This window comes from Sycon ciliatum, chromosome 4 (genome assembly GCF_964019385.1).
Source record: "Sycon ciliatum chromosome 4, ocSycCili1.1, whole genome shotgun sequence".
In the NCBI taxonomy this organism is placed as follows: domain Eukaryota; kingdom Metazoa; phylum Porifera; class Calcarea; order Leucosolenida; family Sycettidae; genus Sycon; species Sycon ciliatum.
The window spans coordinates 38,905,104-38,921,584 of record NC_088646.1 but is presented as its reverse complement, the minus strand read 5'-3'; the positions used below and the strand labels follow the sequence as shown (position 1 = coordinate 38,921,584).

At 47.7% G+C, this 16,481-nt stretch overlaps 2 protein-coding genes across 2 annotated transcripts in view; one reads left to right on the top strand and one right to left on the bottom strand.

Annotated features, from left to right (window-relative positions):
* Nucleotides 1-735: 735 nt before the first annotated feature.
* Nucleotides 736-8,341, top strand: LOC135816068 (uncharacterized). Its single transcript, XM_065329435.1, has 4 exons — nucleotides 736-1,431; nucleotides 3,493-3,571; nucleotides 4,864-5,229; nucleotides 6,410-8,341. Exons 1-4 carry the CDS (start codon nucleotides 1,357-1,359, stop codon nucleotides 7,807-7,809), a joined length of 1,920 nt encoding a protein of 639 aa, XP_065185507.1. The 5' UTR covers nucleotides 736-1,356; the 3' UTR covers nucleotides 7,810-8,341.
* A 1,019-nt stretch (nucleotides 8,342-9,360) lies between these two features.
* Nucleotides 9,361-16,481, bottom strand: part of LOC135816067 (calcium permeable stress-gated cation channel 1-like) — a gene marked incomplete in the record, with an annotated part of 38,002 nt that continues 30,881 nt past the window's right edge. Inside the window, 3 exon segments of the mRNA XM_065329434.1 lie at nucleotides 9,361-10,374; nucleotides 14,796-14,837; nucleotides 16,344-16,459. Coding sequence (XP_065185506.1) covers nucleotides 10,174-10,374; nucleotides 14,796-14,837; nucleotides 16,344-16,459 — 359 coding nt within the window.

The following is a 16,481-nucleotide window of genomic DNA, read 5'->3' as shown; positions in this document are numbered from 1 at the left end:
AATTTGGGTGTGTAAACAGTCGAAACGGTGTGCTGGCCTCGTTTTCCGTCACGTTTGTTTCGTTTTCGGCCGTTTACACGGATCCGACAATCCAAAAAATTGTTTTTACAATTTTCGTCATGTGATGTGGGTTGTCACATGTGCCTGTTTTCAACCATTACTTGAGTGTGATTGGTGCTTCCACGGCAACACTTGGCACATGACGAACTTTGGCGGATCCTTTGCTCTCGTGTAGACGCTTGAAAACGGTACAAACGGAGACCACCTCGGATCGGCTTTGATCGTGTAAACGTACGAAAACGAAAAAAGAAATGCGGGACTGAAAACGGAAAACTGGCCGTGCGTTGTCGTGTAAACGCAGCCTCAGTCACTATTGTCTGGTCTGGGGTTGAACTTTGATGTGCACCTGCCAGAGTCGTACAAACCTACACACGATCGTACAAACGTTTAAACCCATACCAAACCCGGGTTTGTACGACTCTGTCACTCACACAACCGCAACATCAAAAAAAATCCCCAGTCCTACCTACAAAATGGACTTTGAATTCGAAACGTCTGGATTTTGGACTTGCTTCTCCATACATTTTGCCACGGTATAGCTGTCCTAATCGTGTAAAACCTGGCCGAAGTTCTAACTCCCACTGATGGGACTTTTCCGGCCTGAACATGTGGCAAGGAAGTCAACCACGCAGGCCGCGTACAGTTCTTTTCACCATATCCACCAAAAAGAGAGTGCCAGTTTTGGACAAGCGGTACTCGGGCACTGGGCTGCACCAGGCAAGTCGCTTTTGGCTATGCGGACAGGTTAGGTTTGTTGATTATTCTGACCAAGGCGGACTGGGTTCATTCGTGCAAGTAGGTTGTGGATTAGAAAGTAGTGAGGAGCCAGTCAGTGCGGAACACTTGACCCTGGACAGCAGCGGCCAAACTAAATTTGAGCCAACATAGTCTTGCCAGTTGACTGTGCATGAGAAATTCTATTTTGTTGACTTCTGGAGGAATTCAGTGGTTTGATTCAAGCAACACTTCCGTCGCTTTTAGTAAAGATTGGACTGACCTGTCGAAACGGACCTACGGACCTGTTTTCCAGTACCGGCGTGATCTCTTCCCGTTTGCTGCTGCTTATTGGTGTTTTTACCCGGAGTACTGTTCCATCGTGGTTCCCCTGGATCAATTTTCCAGTTGTGTTGTGTCGGTCAAGGAAGTATCATACCTTGCTTGCATGGTGTGCTGCTTATAAGTTACCGAGGCCGAGGGCGCTTGGGCGCTCCTCCTGGCTTTGTGGCCGCCTGTGGCTTTCATGTGGACAAGCATAACCATTAGTGGAAGTGGTTTGAGGCAGTCCCATGCCGAACGATGGAGATGGCCCTTCTCTTCTCGGGCAGACGTTGGGACGGTGGTGGAGAGCAGCGTCATGACACGCCCTGCAAGGTATTGACTGCAGTCACTGCACTCTCACTGCATTATACTTGTACAATCATACATATGACTTGTGACTGTTGAACGATAGCTTGTATGTAGCGTATAAAATCATACTCCGGTGTACGAGTATTGCTCATGGCAAAAGTATATAACCCCCAGGTTACCAGGTTATGTACTCTTGCCCATATCAATACAATAATTATGCTATACACGATATCCATGGGGAGAGTTGGACTTCTGAAAACCTCCTGAGCTCTTGTCGCTCTGGTCCAGAGAAGTGCAGTCATGTACAGTACTAGAGCTGTCCTGATTTGCTTTTGTGCACACGTGACATTGTGCAGAGTTCAAGACCTTGCTGGGCGCCATGTCTGGAAAAGTGAATTCACCTGGATGATTTCACTTGTTTGTACATCGTATTTGTATTGCCATTGGTGTCGGATAATCGAGGAACTCGGATTAGTGAGCGTTGGATTAGATGCGACTGAGCCAGATGAATTTGACTCTCTTCGTTACAAGGTGTAACGAATTGTGCCTTGACATTGCATGCAATGCCTGTGCAGTGCGGGCCGCATTTCGGGGCTGCACACCATACACAATGAAACCTGTACCTGTGTAAGGTGACCGCTCAAGGGATCTTCCCAACGTGGTCCCCATGTACAGGCGGTCACCTTATCCTGGGTCGTTTGATTGGAAATGTAAAATCCCTTGGTCCTACTCGAAGTAGTTGTAGTGCTCGCCTTATCCGAGTGGTCACCTAACCCTTTAAGGTTAGGTGACCACTCGGATAAGGCGACCACCAAATAGGTTCCACTGTACTTTCTTGTATTTCCCTCAGCCAGGTCATAATTACGAGTCGTATAGCCTAGGATTGATGCATAGTGTTTAATGTAAGCACAGCGTACAGTGCTGCTCGATGAAATCCCATCACGCAAGTCAATGTGACGCCGAGCGCTGTGCAGCCCTGGGCCTGTCAACACTGGGCTAGTACAGGGCACACGCTTGACTCACGTGATCGTGTTGCATTGAGCAGCACTGTACATGCATAATGGGTTGTACAGAACTCGTGCAACAAAGCCGTATGCATACGAGCAGGTCGACGAGCCACAGCCTATCAGGTACAGTAGAGTCGCGCTCTGAAGAACATGAAGCCCCAGAACCCTCGGCCTGAAATACTAAGAACGTCAGCCTAAGTTTGGATTTTGCGAAGTAAAAACAAAGTCAAAAAAGTTTATCAATTGCGGTATGCTCTATTGGAATAGGGTATACAACTTTGCATGTACATATGTGCGTTGATAATGTGCATATCCAATCCAGAACAACATGCGTCTATTGAGAACGTAAAAGCCAGATTGTTGAAAAGTAAGAACGTCCCAGGCTGACCTTTGGAAACGACCTTTGCTACAGGATTCTACTGTACACATGAGTAGAATCCAGTAGCCATCCATATTTGAGAGCACTCTTGTCCTACACCTCTCAACACAGAGCGTTTACACATTTACGTGATGAGTACGAGTACATGTACTACGCGTATACGATGGACTGATACAAGTTGTATGCACCACATGTACAGTATTAGAGAGGTTCCGCACTACGTAAAGTTGAGCAACTTTACGTTAGTGGGCGGAAAAAACCCGTGAATTCGCGAGTTTGCACTCCACTTACGGAAAGTTGTCTACGGAGAGTACGTAGATAGGGCTCTGATAACGTAGCTGGTCCGTAAGTGGATTGGGGTACAAATTTATGACTCTCTCCCCAGGTCGATCTGGTCGTACACTGCCGCGTTCAGAGTTGCCAAGGGCAGCTACGTGATTTGAAAACTCCATATGGCGGAACCCAGATGTGCATGAAGTTTACGTAAGACTTTCCGTAGATCGACTACGTTTTTTACTAACGTAATTACGTTATGCGGAACCTCTCTACTATGTACACAGAGTTGCAGGACCTGGTGCTGCACACTGTGTGGTGCGGTACTCTTATGGCAAGTGTCAACTTCCAGCTGACAACTGCATCTTTCTTCTCTTTGTTGACCATAGATGCGCTCTTTTGCCGCTTTTTTGTTTTGTTTCGTAGGTCACGGCAGCCTGTCTGCTGATCTCTCTCATCTGTCTAGTGTGCCCTGCTCAACCTGCATCCTTACCAGAAGTGACAGGTAAGCTTGAGACCGGAAATCACAAGGTCCTGCGCTCATGTGCAGTAGGTCCGTGATCTTCTGTTTTGGTGCACATTTGGACCGGAGAATGGCATCCATGTTTAGTGGCAGCGTGGCGCTAATATAGGATAGCAATTAGAGGTGAAACGGTTCGGGTTAGGAACCGGCTTTGGAACCGCCAGCTGAAAAGACTCGGGCACCCGTTCCGTCGAATTTCGAACCAAAACTCGAAAAATCTCGTTCTTGTACAAATACATGTACACGTCAAGTCTACTCAAGATTTAAAATAGCTTACCTTACGATCCCCGCTCTTCCAAAGAGTTCTCTGGTCATGATCTTCTTCGCACTTGGACTCTCCGATGTCTTGTTCTTGCTCGTAAAAATGTTTTTTTTCTAAAAAATAATTGTCGCGAGCGCATTTTGTCGGTGTGGAGAAAAGAGTGCATGGAACCGATACCCGAATCGTGGGAAACAATGCTGGCATCAGGGTACCCGAACATGAAAAACATGGAACCATTTCACCCCTGATAGCAATGCTTTGACTGCTGTGCTCCAGTGAGGTGGTACCACTGCAGACCCAGCTACCTAAACACACACATTTCGTTTTTAGTAGGAATCGGAGAATCGTCTCTCCGGTGAGAAGGCAGGACACTCATAAGTCGGTTATCCGGACCCCGAATTTACGGGCACTTCGGTCTACCAGGCAAACTTTGGGCGAGTTTCAGTGGAAATATTAGTTCTCTTTTGTCACTTTTGTGGACAAAGTGACGTCATGTGCCATATCTCTGGCCTTTCCCCGTCAAAATGTATGTGATTCGGAGTTACGGATATTTCAAAGTAACGGGCAGTGTTGGGTCCCGGACCGCCCGGATAAACAAGGTGTGAGTGTACTGCCTATGTCCTGAGCGAAATTGAAATATCAGAACACAGCAACACAGCAACACTGTACTTCTTCCATCAACTAAAACGTGGCATGTTTTCTGTACAGTGATGGCTCACACCGAACCAAGTTTTAGTTTGCCGAAGAAGATAGTTTTAACATTCAAACCAGGTTGCGATGTGAGGTGTTAGTAGATGAAATGTCTTGTGAATTGTCACCCACAGCACTGCCTTCCTGCGCCCGTGTTCGAAGTGTAGTATGGATGAGACATGATGATGATGGTGTGTGTGTCTGTGTGTGTGTGCGCGTGTGTGTGTGTGTGCGCGTGTGTGTGTGCACGCGTGTGTGTGTATGTGTGTGCCTGTAACGTTACATGCCGGTGTGCTTGTGCGCGTGTTCACTCATTGTTTAGAATGTGATGGCTCGCTATATGCGTTATCCAACTCCACATCAACGTACTTGTCAGCACGTCAAGATTGCTTGACTCGTGAGGGCAGCTGGTCACTGGCCATAGTACCCACTGGCGTGCAGCAGTCCTGCTTACACCGCCTTTCCACCGGTAGAACCATCTGGCTGGGCCTGAAGACCATGAACTCTCGCTCCATATGGGAAGGTGACACGGCGCTGTTGCTTAGCAACTATGTGACCAGTCAGCGGCCCAGCAACCATTGCACTGTGCTGAACACTAGCTATGCGCTGACCGAGCCAAACTGGATCGTCAGTGCGTGCTCAGAAAGACATTCATTTTTCTGTCAGCGGCCAGCATCCACTGCACAGGGTAAGTTGTACACGTTAGCTTCGCTGTGGACGCCATGTTCATGCGTGTATAGAGACAATGACGTTTGCTAATTTCTGGTCAGAAAACAGCCATTCACGTGGAGAAGACAACTTGATAAAAGTGGAAGGCTACCTGGTAGTGTAGCATTGCTTGTGGTAGGTCACTGCAGCCAGGTACATCTGGCAGGTCACTGCAGCCAGGTACATCTATGTCATGTACCCCTTAGTTTGCTCCGTCTCTGACGAAGTCACTGCTCATTTTCACCCCTTACAACGCAGATACTCCTGGTCCTCCAAGACAACATCCACTGCTGTAAACTTGCCGATAGGCCATGGGGTACCAACGGCCCAGGAAAACAATGTGCTAGTTCTTTGCCTGAGGCTATCCAGAATGCAGCATGGAGAAAGTACAGCGCAATCGTGTACTCTTTGTTCCTCTGCTGTGTCTCCCTGTGTCTTAATAGATGATATGCCAAATAACGTGCAACTAGACTTGTGAGGGCATTGCAGAGCAGCTCAGGGCATATCCTGTACACATATATAGTCAACTTCGCTTATTATTACACTCGGCGGGGCTTCAGAAAAGTGTCCTTATTCGCGAAGTGTCGTTATACCCGAAGTCCCATTAGATGTGTTACAGTTGGATGGGACTTTGCCCTGGGCATGAAAATTCTGTCGTTATCCGCAGTCGACTGTGATTGGTATGCAACTGGTGTACAATGCCGTCCCAGGTCTAGTTGCACGTTATTTGGCATAATTATGCTCTATTGGTCTGAACACCCCCATGGCACAGAGTTGTTGCTGTAGGGTCCTGACGGGATTAGAGGCAGCATGAATGACAATGCACGCAAGCTTGAGAACTGCTTCCCCAATGGTAGGGCTTTTGTTTGAGTCGGCTCAGGCGCAATGGCGGGATCTTTTGTTCCGTGCCTTTCAATGTCCGCTGTATGCCAGCAGAACATCCCCATGTCATGTACTGTCAATGAAATGTCAGGTGAAGATTATTTTAATCCACTAAGGCATGTGTGATATCTATTCTGGTACTCGCACGTGTCTTGGGTCGATTTGGCATGCTGCTCGGCAGCCCATTGCAACTGCCTCATTGTCCTGAAATAATTCATCTCTGGCATGAATAAAGCATTGTCGTGTGTGTGTGTGTGTGTGTGTGTGTGTGTTTGCAGATAAGAGCAGTCAGTTTGACCTATCCAATGCGTACTCGGTGGTGCTGGTCTGCGGCTCGGCGTTCTTCCTGTTGCTCTGCCTGGTTCTGTGCGCCTGGCTGTGCCTGATCAAGTCACGTACGGCCGTCATGTCTCCGCAGGGCCCGCGCCATGAGAGAATGCCATCGACTGTGCTAGAGGACCTAGCTGTTCCTCAGAAGACAGGCGGTGTATCAGTGGTGGTACGAAAGCAGACAGTAGCAGAACAGTGGTCGGAGCCAAAGTCATCGTCAGATAGCAGCCCCAAGGAGCAAGACGACCCACCAGCAGAGCCCAGTGAAGATGCTGAATATGTAATGGGTGATTGGGAGGAAACACCATTCTACCGCCATCAGAGCCAGACAAGTGAGAATAGCAGTCCTCAAAAAGACAGGACGGCTCGCACCCGGTCTGTAGATAATCCTCCAAAGTCCATTCCAAACACTTACGACAACCTGAGTCCAACAGTTGGTTCTTGCCAGTCCACGCCCTGTGTGGCGTCGCAAACTGCTCCCACTCAGAGTATGTTGACGTTAGTCAAAGTCAAGGATGATGACATTATCATCGCACCCAAGTCAGCACAAGCACAGGAAACTAGCGGCCGGGTGTTCTTTGGCAGCAACACCCGATGTGACTCAGCACCAGCTGCTCCAGACTTGAACACAGAGTCATCATCAGGCCAAATGTTCAGCAATCATTCTAGACTTCTGAGTACCGGTACTGACGATGCCTTCCATGCTGGTTCTTTGTCGGAGCTGGACGAGACCAGGAATGGCTTCAACAGTCTTGCCGGCCGCCATCAATGGCAGGACAGGAGAAGTAGTGCTGACAAGGGCAATGCCTTCCACTTCCCCATTGATGAAGACGATCCAGCGGCATCGCCGTCGTTACAACAACAGCAACAACATATGCACCAGCAACGTCTCAGCTTAGACGCAGAGAACGTGAGAGACGCAGGCCGCGCGTGTGTTGATCTTCCGCCCAAGTCACCGAAATCCATTACATCATCAGTGCAATTGCATGACGATATCGTAGCGGATGCACATGGGACTGATACTGCTCCGCTTGACACTATCCCATCTGGCCATTCAGTTGAACCATCACAGTCTGCCAGGGCTATTCTTCTCACGGAGGCAACACTGGCTCTGGATAGTTTGAACGAGCAGCTGGATATCTTCTGCCAGGACGCCAGTTTAGATAGTGCGTCGATTAGCAGTCTACCCGCTGTTGCCACTGTGCTTACTACTGCATTGGAGGCTGGTACTCCCATGTCCAATGGTCCAACCACTGTGGGTGTCGCCAGTGAGGCTGATTGTGACTTTGAGGATGCATTTGCAGTCCTGGACCAGCTGGATAGAACCCTAGATGATCTGCTGGACTAGTGTGGCTGCTGTGTCTTTACAGCAACAGCCTTGCTGCTGAGCCTTGTTAACCATGCTGGTGTGCAGTTGCTTGGCTCACCATATTGTAGAGCCTAATACTGCTAGAATGTACTGTACACCACCGCAGCTCTTCTAACCCTTGTGCTCGGTAAAGAGTGTGTTTTTTACCCCTGTGAATCTTTCTGTAAGCATGTGTCTAGGTGGGGTGGGACTGTGTATGCAACTGTTTGTCTCCCATCCTCCTCATCATAATACTTCGGCAGTGATACTTTCTCACCAGCTGTGCTTTTTGCAGCTACCTGTCCTCATGCTTCATACGGAATACCTGAGCCCCCGCCCAATACTTGAACTGCCACGCTCTTGAAAATACGATGCTCTTTGTCTTTTACAAATTAGTAAATTTAGGCACGCTATATCTCATGTCGCATACTACTAGTTAATTAATACTTTCGCAGTTTTTTTCCTCAGTATACACAGCTCAGTACGATGTTGCCTGGCCTGTAACACTGAGCTCAATCTAGCAACAGCTCCCTTCTTCGCTCTCTTAGTTTTGTTTCTGCTTTCTGCCCGTTTCTCAAGAGCAGTACAGAAGAGCATTTCGTTTCTATGATACCAACAATCTATAGTATTAATGCTGTCGTTTCTTATAATAACGTTCTGTTATATCTTCTCGCATCAGGTTTTACTGCTTTGATGTGCTATTGGGGTTATAGACCTCCACTCAACCGCTGTTACTTGTATTTATAGTTCCTGTTCGTTCTGTGTTCTCTTGTCGCACGAGCGTACTGTTGCTCTAGGCCGCGATCTCTCGTTACGGACATGGGTGTACACGTCTCGTTTCTTGTCCAAGTGATATCCTGTCCGTGCACAGCCCTGACGGAAATGCAGCTTCAAAACTTTCAATAGGAGTCTCGCCGGTTCCTATTGCCAAGAGTTACCACCATTGTACTCTCGTTAGGTACTCGACTCTCGCTATTAAAGCTGTACTGTACACTCATACCTCGGATATCCGGACCCTGAAGTTCCGGGCACTTTGGTATCTCGGGCACCCTTTGGGCGAGTTTCAGTGGAAATATTACTACTCCTTTGTCACTTTTAGTTGAAATAGTGACGTCACACTTCAGAAGTACATGTATGTCATATCTATAGCATTTCCCCATCTAAACGTATGTGATTCGGAGTTATGGACATTTCAAAGTTACGGGCAGTGCTTGGTCCTGGACCGCCTGGATAACCAAGGTAGCGAGTATGCGTGTAGCTAGATCGTTGCCACAGCCATGCACTTGCAGTCTCATGACTTCACTGTACAGCAGCAGATCTCATTCTCAGTTCACAGACGGTCCGAGTTCATCACTGTTCACATCAACTGCAGTTGCGGTCAAACAAATCCGACCCATGTAACGCACCGCCAAGGCTCCAGCGGCCCTTGGATGGCTTTTAGGACCGTGCATGATGTAGTCAAAATGTAAACGCGGCGCTGCTTTGACTCGCGGGCCGGATTTCTTTGGCCACGATTATACATGACTGTAATTATACATGTACTGCAATTGGTTGTTTGAAAAGCACCAGAGAGTCTTACAACTACTTCAAAGTACCAAACATGCAGATCAAAACAATGTCATGTTGTAGTCGATAGCTGCAGTTTTCGTCGAGCACACAAGCAAATTGAGCACACTCATTGTAAATAGAAAGCAGGGGAGTCGTATTGACGACTCCTTGATAGAAAGGTTATAGAGAACCAGTTCATAAAAACTTCAAATTAAAAAAGTACCGTAAATAACTAGAACACATAAAACTCAAGACAGCAAAAAGCATGCAGCGCAAGCATGGACCACTGAGCATGCATGCAGCACGCTGCGGCGATAGAAATAATGGGTTTTGTGCGAAAACAATCTTCATCAGTTGCAGGGGAACTTCATTTCATATTCACAATGCACACATGAAGATACTATCTACGCTTGTAAGAAGCAATCTCACTAATCACGGGTTTGGTTGATATATTTGCATGCTCGGGCACATGGTGCATAAAGTCAGGATGTTGACCCGACAGGGCTGAATCAGGTCATGAACTGCGAGTAGTGCGTATATCACCGACGTATTATAGACTTCACAGATGATCAACAAATGCCTTGCCTGCCGGTTTGATAAGTCTACGGTAGGACACTTTCCACCTTGTCCCTGCTTTATCACAAACTCTGTAGGAATTGTGTGCCTGGACTGGCACCACTGGGCACTGGCACATCACTGGCACATCACTGGCACATCAGCGTAGAACACCGTTGGAGCATCACAGGCGAGACAAAGCACATAGTTTCACAGTAACGTTACATGTACATGTACAAGCAACGTTTTCGCTGAGCTCAGCTAGACCGTGTTGAAGGTGTTGTAGCTGTGCTGTCGGCCAGGCTGGCGCGGGACTGAGCCGTCAAGCGTCACGGCACGGACATCGCTTGTATCGTCGTCACTGTCACTTTCCTCTTCGTTGTCATCCGATGTCAGTGGCGAGCTAACTCGGACGTCCGAGCCATCAAAGCTCCCTTGCAGTACCGGAGCAACGTAGGAACCCTACGGGTGTACACGCAAGGACAACGAGTACATGTAGCTCGACATATGTGCACCCACTTAAAAGAACCCTGCAGAGAAAAGGCCACTGCTCAGGCGAAGCGCCAGCACCCCAAATCAAGACTTTTTTATTTTCCGTGGCGGGAAATCGAGCTTTTCCAGGTATCTACAGCCTGTAGAAATTCAACGCTGAGAATTTCCAACTATTGTCCGGCTTTGGTCCTCTGCCACCGACCTATCCTTTGAAGGAGAATGCTGAAACCAGTTGGTTGCTATTCAGTAGTTCTTTCTCTATCGTACACATATTTTTGTATGTCGACACATGCCGTGTGCGACGACGTAGACACTTCTCAACACTTGAGTGACTTGAATTTGGCCATGATGACCGAATGTCATTGGACCGTGGAGTCGAGTAGAGGGCTCAGGCTCGATCGGCACAACGGGTACGTATAGCACAAGGGTAGGGCTAATGATATATCAAGTTGTTTGCTGTGCACAACCTTGGGGCGGAATTCGGCACGAAATTCTCTGCTCGCCAACTGTTGAGTATACCATGCAATACGTAGGTTTAAACTCATGTTGCAGTGCTATCACGGTTGCAACCCTCTTTCAAATGTTGACATAGCCAACAACCACATAATCCATATCAAATCTTGCCCCTTGTTTTCTTTCTAAGTGTGAAAAATAGAAATAATACCAGTCCTAAATCATTGGAAAATGCAAATCACGGTCTATTATCGACACATCGTACTGTCGCGGACATGGAAAGCCAGTCGATTGACCGGGGCCGGCGCCCTCAGCGCGTACAGAACGTTGCATGCAGTGCACATGTTGATCCAATGCGACCATCAGCAGCGCATGATAAACCGTGCTACGGCTGCATGGCCAGCGCCCTGGGGCCGCTATCCGTGCGACCGGATTTCCATCTCCACGACAGTAGTACCATGCAGCCTGGTAGTGCATTTGGAGCAGGAAAGTGAATGGTAGCACTGCGGTGGTGAACACATGAGCTGATGACAACCATCGTCGTCTTGTTGGTTTGTGTTGTCTCCAGTTCATTGCAGGTTTAACGAGGAATGAACATCTACTCTTTCTTTCCAAAACTGGCTGGGCACACGCCAATGAGACGGAAGCTAGTGCCAAACCAGTCCTTGGAAGTTTTGTTGTGCTGCTGGACTTTCAATCATCATATAAAGTATGTTCCGGTTTCTGAGTCTTCGTGTGTGCCTGAAGAGCTACACTGTGTAGAGATGTTGGAAGTTTATCCTGCTCACGACACTGCACCAAGTACAAGCACTTCATCGGCACTGCCTGAGCCCTGTTCTGTGTTTACTGTGACCAGGAGAAGCAACTAGAAATTTGGAGCTTGAGCTGGAACGCTGGTGCTCTCTCTCTCTCTCTCTCTCTCTCTCTCTCTCTCTCTCTCTCTCTCTCTCTCTCTCTCTCTCTCTCTCTCTCTCTCTCTCTCTCTCTCTCTCTCTCTCTCTCCGTCACGTTCTGCCACTGTCCGAAACCGGTGCATGTGCTAGCATGTCGAAGCGCATTGTGTCTGAGTCACGCACTCACTCTCCTGCTCTTCCCTCATATGACCAAGACAGTATGACCAACTGTGAATACAGTTCATGCCCATATGTGAACTTGTGTGGTTCTCTTGTAGTAAGCTGCCACATGTGTACTTGCACGTGTTGTGTACATGTGTGTGTGTGTGTGTGTGTGTGTGTGTGTGTGTGTGTGTGTGTGTGTGTGTGTGTGTGTGTGTGTGTGTGTGTGTGTGTGTATCTATGGGACTGCGTTCTGCTATTCTCTCTCCGGTGCCTTCGAGGCCCACGCAACCCCTGTGGCAGTGGCTCGACAGCACAGGGCAGGAGTGTGCGCGCGTGCATGTGTATATGTGGGTGTGTGTGTGTGTGTGCGCGCGCGCGCGCGTGTACATGCGCGTGTGTGTGTGCGCGCGCGCGCGCGCGTGTGCATGCGCATGTGTGTGTGTGCGCGCGTGCATGCAGATGTGTGTGTGGGGGTGTGCGCACGCTGATGCTCAGCTCTCCAGAATTATGTCCGTGTGCATAGCCAGTGTATGGTGGCAACATAGCCTTCCTTCATGTATATGTGTATGCGCATACTATTTGGGATGCTTTACGTTTTTGGTGGGATCCAATACATAGTTTTCTGTTCAATTATTTATGTTTATACAGCTGCTGTATTTGTAGTGCAACTTTATGTCTTTCTGCTGGTCAATTTGATGTCTTGATGGTGTTCTAATACTGATATACATAGAAATTATTACCCTCAGAAAGTGTGCTCGTTGTGAAGTTGTCCTTCTTTGGGCTCAAACCATTGCTCGTGTATAGGTAGATACATATCAGTGGGTTCGATTGGTGGCGAGAGGTCAGCCTAAATTGTTTGGGGCGGAATTCGGCACGAAATCCACGCTGAGTACTTTCTGACGACGAGTTGCGTCGGTCTTGAAAACTCTGGCGAGAAAGCGAGGAAAATGATGTCGCTTGGAGCTTTCCGCGAAACTTAGGGCAGCTAATGCCCGCACCTTCCCAAACATTGCCTCGGAACAAGACGATACCACCAGGGAAGCTCTTGTGAGCAAGGGATAAAATAGTCTCTTTTTGGCGATATTGAGCTGAGTTTCAAATTTCCCGGGCCTGGGGTCGGATTTGGAAAATAAAAGTGCAACTTTTAGGGCTCTTTTTCGGTGCTGGCGCTTCGCCTGTGCTAGAGTACCCCTTGTACACCAACTCTAATCATGTCAAGTGACACACCTGCAAGTACAGGCAGTATCGACAGGTTCGATACGAGACCAACGTCCATAACAATGTCAGCAAAGTCATGATATCAAAGCCTGAAACGAGAACTCTGGAACGCACAAGAGCAGCGGAGACAAACAGGGCAGCTTCAGGGGCAGCACCAGCAGCATCAGTACAGTCGTAACACGCAAAATCCAACCTCTCGCTACAACAGGCCTGGTGACTATGCGGCTATAGCACTACGGGTACTGGGCTGTGCAGTGAACACGGCTCTGTATTACTCGTGGGGTTGGTTAGTTTTTTACACATCCCTTTTCTCACCGTCCAAAATAATTGAGACGTGAACATATACATTTTACCGCTCCACAGAGAGACAGGTCCTTCACACATTTACATTTTAAACACAGGGTCCCTACTTTATTCTCAGTCTACCAAGCCATACTGTCCTGCCACACATGACAAACCATGATTACAATTTACATTACGCGAATCCATGATCACATCCACCCGTGCCACACTCCACAGCTACAAAGTACAATACAATCATATGGCCAGTTCCTTACAACAATCCAGCTCTTCTACACACACTCATCATTCCTCATCACACCCACTCCCTCTGAAGTACCCCACCCCGCCCGCTACTCATTCTTTTTCTTTCTTCATGTCATTGTCTTATAGTTATACTACTAGTACTGCCTTGTACTTTTCTGTTTGCTGCAATGCATGTACATGTACATGTCCCCTCTTACTTTTTCTCCGCATGAGGACATGCGCCCGCAAAGGGGAGGGCTATGTTAGATAGGAATACATACATTATATGACATGCACATGTACTTGACTTGTTACACCTGCCTCATCTTCTATCCTCTTTTACATGCACTACTAATACTATACTATGCGCTGTATTCATCTATTGTTCCCACACACTTTCGAGGTTGACCTTAGATAGCACACTGGAGACCTTTTGATGCATTTCACTTTCAGCCACCCTTTTAGTTATCTACACTAACAGCTGTACATACATCCTAATGCCCCTTTCAACAGTTGTCCTCCTGGTATTATTGCACGCCTACATGTACATATATACGATGTATTGTACACCCTTCTATTCAGTTCTTCCTCTACAACGTATTCCTCTTGCACAGGTGCCATGTCCCGACCTTTCCCATTCTTCTGCCCACACAATCATGTACCTTGTAGTTTGACCTTTCTTCTTACTTCTCTCTGCTCTACGTATCCCCTGACCATAGGCTAGCTTACTTACTCACCCTATAAAAGCTGCTGCCTTTCTAGTTTCCTACGGGATTAGTTTCTTGCCGATTAAGACCAGCTCTCCGCAGATCAGTTCCCTGTAGATTAGTTTCATGCTAGACTACAGTGTATTACCTGAGAACTCTTTCTCTCTTTCTCTGAATAAATGTGCAATTCTGTATGATAACCATTATCCATTACTGTACCCTCGTGCTCTGCCGACTGAGTGAACCCGGGATTTAACAGATTTTACTTGGCACCACTGTACATGCCCATGTAAAGCAATATTTCCACCGAGAAGCCAGTCCATGTGCCTGACTACCATCAACATAAACCCATGTCAGAACATTGCTGCAGAACTGAGCACAGCCGTGGTAGTGTTGGTAGCACACATGTCTATTACAGCAACCAGCATACCTTGGGTAGGCAAGATCCATCGCTCGAGCCAGGCTCATAAATCTGCGCATACACACAAAAGTTGACAAAACCCACAGCCAAGGAAGTTCTTCTGGTCAAAGCGATGAAAACGATGACAAAAATCGAAGGGAAAACAGATTGTGCAAAGGGTTTTCCGGATATGATCATCTTTTTCATAATTTTTGAGGAAAACTATGTTCAGGAAATAATAATAATAATAAAACAGGTCGCGTAATGAAGCAGCATAACGATAGATGTGCAAAGTCATGATGCCTGGTCCGCTTCTGTCCTGGGTTCCGTTCAGGAAAGGTTCATCAAAAAATGCTTTCCCAGGTTCATAATTAGGATACAGTCAACTTCGCTAATAACGACTTCGGATATAACGACAATTCGCGAATAACAACAGAATTTCCATGCCCAGAGCAAAGTCCCATCCAACTGTAATACATATAATGGGACTTCGGGTATAAGGACACTTCGCGAATAAAGACACTTTTCTGATGCCCCGCCGAGTGTCGTTATACGCGAAGTTGACTGTACACATAGCCAGCTCCGAAACAACAGTACATGAAGCTAATTTCCAAGCAGAACCAGAGTTCAGTTGAGTAGAGTCCTGCAAAATTCACCCTTGCCTCAAAGCACATCACTTCAATGTCAGGAGAGAGCAAGTTGCATACCAAGCTACAGTCGTCCCTCTCTAATCCGGCACTTGTTTATCCAGCACCCTTGCAAACCAGCACACTTTCTGGCAATACGGATTTTTTCAGTTCATTTTCTACGCTTTAATCCGGCACTTGAATTCCGCCTCCAGCAGCGATTTTCCGCAACAAATCGCTCAAACTGCACATAATTCGGTTTTCTAATCCAGCAGTTGTACGTCGCATACCGTACCGGAGCACAGCTATGTCAGTTTGGTCAGTGCACGAACTACTTATCAGGGAGCATTCTACACATGTAACATACACTTGGGAATATCCTATGCACTGTGTAGACATGCACTCCACAAAGTACTTGGATTGACACGGAAAATCCCTGCGTTTTGACGTACGACACAAACATGTATGTTAGTAGGTGGGCCGGGTTGGAGGACAGGATTTGATAATCCAGCACCCTTGTTTATCCAGCAGAAAATGCCGTTGCAAAAGGTGCCGGATTAGAGAGGGACGACTGTAGTTCCTTCCCTGTTCGTATTTACACCCATGAGTACAGCAGAGAGAAAAGAGGGTGATGGACCTGTACACACGCCAGTCAGTCATGCACATCAGAATGAATGCCAGGATCCATGGATCAGCAGCAGCACCACCAGTAGCAGCACTACCACCACCACCAGTAGCAGCGCTACCACCACCACCAGTAGCAGCACTGCTACCACCACCACCAGTAGCAGCGCTACCATCACCACCAGCAGCAGCACTGCTACCACCACCACCAGTAGCAGCACTACCATCACCACCAGTAGCAGCAGCAGCAGCAGCACTACCACCAGCAGCAGCAACAGCAGCAGCAGCACGCAAACACAGCATACAGAAGGGGAGGGGCAGCACTTACACGTCTGAACGGTGTCAGGTAGGCCAGCTGGCCGAAGATCATACTAGCCGCCACGTACACGACGGAGAGGACAAACATTACCAGGGCAAAGATAGCATGTGCATCCTTCAGTTTACCTGTACACATACACACAACCAT